This window comes from Octopus bimaculoides, chromosome 11 (assembly GCF_001194135.2).
Source record: "Octopus bimaculoides isolate UCB-OBI-ISO-001 chromosome 11, ASM119413v2, whole genome shotgun sequence".
Taxonomy (NCBI): Eukaryota; Metazoa; Mollusca; class Cephalopoda; order Octopoda; family Octopodidae; genus Octopus; species Octopus bimaculoides.
This window is the reverse complement of record NC_068991.1, coordinates 33799177-33801990: the sequence shown is the minus strand read 5'-3', so window position 1 is coordinate 33801990 and position 2814 is coordinate 33799177. Positions and strand designations below refer to the sequence as shown.

The window sequence follows — 2814 nt, the reverse complement described above, 5'->3', positions numbered from 1 at the left end:
TTATGTGCGTATGTGCATCCGTAGATTTCTAGACTTTCGTTAAAAATAACATGCACAGGATTTTTTGTTCTCAATAGAAGTAAATTCCAAAGTAAACGTTTCTAGTAGAGAAGTAGAAGAGAACAGGAGCAAAAATAGGAATATACACGCACGGTTAAATATAGAAACTATCATAGTGTCGCTTCCCGAAGAATTTTAAAATGTTAGCTTTCCGAAACTTTTTTTTCAATCTTGCAAAAACACGAAGATTAAGAATAAACAGAAAAAGTACACAAATATATTTTACATACCTGTCGTATACGTCGGTTTTGGGTTTTTTTTCACTTTAAAGGTGGATTAATTCCAACAAAATAACATAACCACCTTTAAAGTGAAAAAAACGAAACCGACGTATATATTTGTGTACTTTTTCTGTTTATTCTTAATCTATAGTCACCAGTAGGTCTAAAATCACCAGATATCTTTTTCACTAAATAAAGTGGTGAAGACCAGTTACTCTTTGAAGGACGAATTATTCCAAATTGGAGCATGTGGCTGAACTCTGCTTCAGCAGCTTTGAGTTTTTCAAGTGGTAAACATCTAGGACATGAGAAAACGGGAGATCCATTGGTGGTTATTTGATGAGTACTTGTATGTGCTGGAGCATTGACATTGAAAGTTAAATTCAGGAAAGGATTGAAGCAAGGCTTGATATTTATCTGGTTGATTTGCAATAAAAAATAGTGGGCTGACAGAAGTGGAATTGAAATGTCTTTCTAAAGCGTATAACTGTGTAATGCGATCGGTAAGTCTCTTTCTTTTGACATCCACTAATAGTGAAAAATGATGGAGAAAATCAGCTTCTAAAATTGGGTGAGGAAGGTCAGCAATGATAAAAACCCACTGGAAACTTCGTATGAGATTCAGATCCAGTGTGAATGAAATATTACTGAAAGTTTTAATAGGAGAGCTGTTGACTGTTTGAAGAGATATATCAGAAGCGAAAAATTTTTCTTTGACAAATTTAGATGGCCATATACTGCAGGATGCTTCGGAATCGACTAGAAATTCCTTCTGAGACTCTAAATCTAGTATGAAAAATGCGCGACTAGGAGAAAATATGCCAGGAACTGCGGTCACGCTCAGAGTTTGGCTTTTTTGTTTTCCTGAGTTTTAAATGTACAAGGTGAAATACATTTCTTAGCTGTAGAACCAAATTTATAATGATACCAGCAAAAAGGTTTTGATCTGCTGGGAGAACGAGAATTAGAACGACGATAGCAATGAGGTGAAGAACTTCTATTGATACGCAAGAGACGAATTTCTGCGACTAGCTTATCTATAGTCCTCTGCGTAGATTCACGAAATTCTTTGAATTCAGAAGAAACTGTTGCAACTGACAAAGGAGACTTGTTCTGTTCAGGAATAGATTTTGTATACTCCAAAATTTTATCTACTGATGCTGCAAGTTGGTCGACTGTGCTAACGTCAGTCAAATGGGTGAGCATACCTTGAACATACTGTGGTAATCTGGAGCAAAAGAGTTGTTTAAGCAACTTACTTTCAGCAGGGTTGTCCTCTGTGAGCTGACGCATTTTCCTGAGCATTTGCGATAGCGTTCTGTCTCCTAAATGCCCGTCGTTGAGAAGTTTTCGGAACTTCTTTTCGGAAGAGAGCGAAGTTCGTCATAAGATTTCATTTTTGATTGATGAGTACGTTGTATCTGCTGGTAGAGCTGTAATAATATCTTGCCTCCAGTTAATGATAGTGGTATAGACCTAAGTAAAATGTAGAGCTGCTGTTGGTCTGAATTGTGTTTGTTTGCCGAGACAAATGCTTCTAACTGGGTAAACCAAACAGCGATATCTCCTGTAAAAATTGGTATTACTGGATGATTCATAGCAGATATCATCATCGTATGAGTTGAAGATAATTCAGTTGAAGAAAATTGTGACATGGAAAGTATCAGAATATAACTGAATAATACTAAATTATTCTCTCGTCGGTTGGTTACCAATTTATGTGGTGACCACTTATTCTCCAGAATTCAGGATCCACGTCGGTTGGGCACCAATTTATGTAGTGAGAATATATGTTCAGTATCAAGTATTGAAATGGCTGTGTGTATATTATTAGAAGAATTCTTACAAAGAAGAAGAATAAATTTAAGAACTATATGTAAGGAACGACCGTGCGAACTCATAAACGGAGACATGGTGACGAATGGAAAAACAGAGGACTCCTTTTATTTAAACGTGTCACACGGTCGAACACAACAATATTATATATCAATGATGATATACATGATATGTTATACGACGATAACATAGATGACCAGTAATGAAAGACCACAACCGTATAAGATGAATAACAGAGATATTTATTATGGCGTTAAAGACGTATGTCTGTGAGAGAGTGTGAATGCGACATATAAGAACATAATCAAAGACAGGCCGTCATACAAAGAAAAGTATGTATGTGAGTGATACATGTGTGTGTATGTTAGTTATTACAGCAAATATAAAGAGTCAGTAACACGTGAACAATTATACCAGTTCTTTAGTACACTATAGGTAAAGTTCTGTATGTGAAGTGAGTTGGCTGAGTGTGGCAGAGCTGATCACTAGTTGTGATGTCGTGGCATCGATGCCGGGCCGTGATTCTTGTTATACAGATGTTCGTCGTTCGTCGTATGGCAGAGCTTATCACTAGTTGTGTTTTGGCTTCGATGCCAGGGCCTTGAGGACAGACGTTTATCGCAGGCTGAAATCTCTTGTCTGTTTATTATCGTGGTGAAGCTAAGTCACCTAACAGAATCGAAGACAGAGATGTGTG

At 36.9% G+C, this 2814-nt stretch overlaps 1 protein-coding gene across 1 annotated transcript; it reads right to left on the bottom strand.

Moving 5' to 3' along the window:
* Window positions 1-1121: 1121 nt before the first annotated feature.
* LOC106875326 (uncharacterized) lies at window positions 1122-1574 on the bottom strand. Its single transcript, XM_014923415.1, has one exon. It carries the CDS (start codon window positions 1572-1574, stop codon window positions 1122-1124), a length of 453 nt encoding a protein of 150 aa, XP_014778901.1.
* Between the last annotated feature and the right edge of the window lie 1240 nt (window positions 1575-2814).

Bases quoted from the DNA above. Each gene is read 5' to 3' on its own strand.
- LOC106875326 (XM_014923415.1), bottom strand. From the start codon at position 1,574: ATGCGTCAGCTCACAGAGGACAACCCTGCTGAAAGTAAGTTGCTTAAA.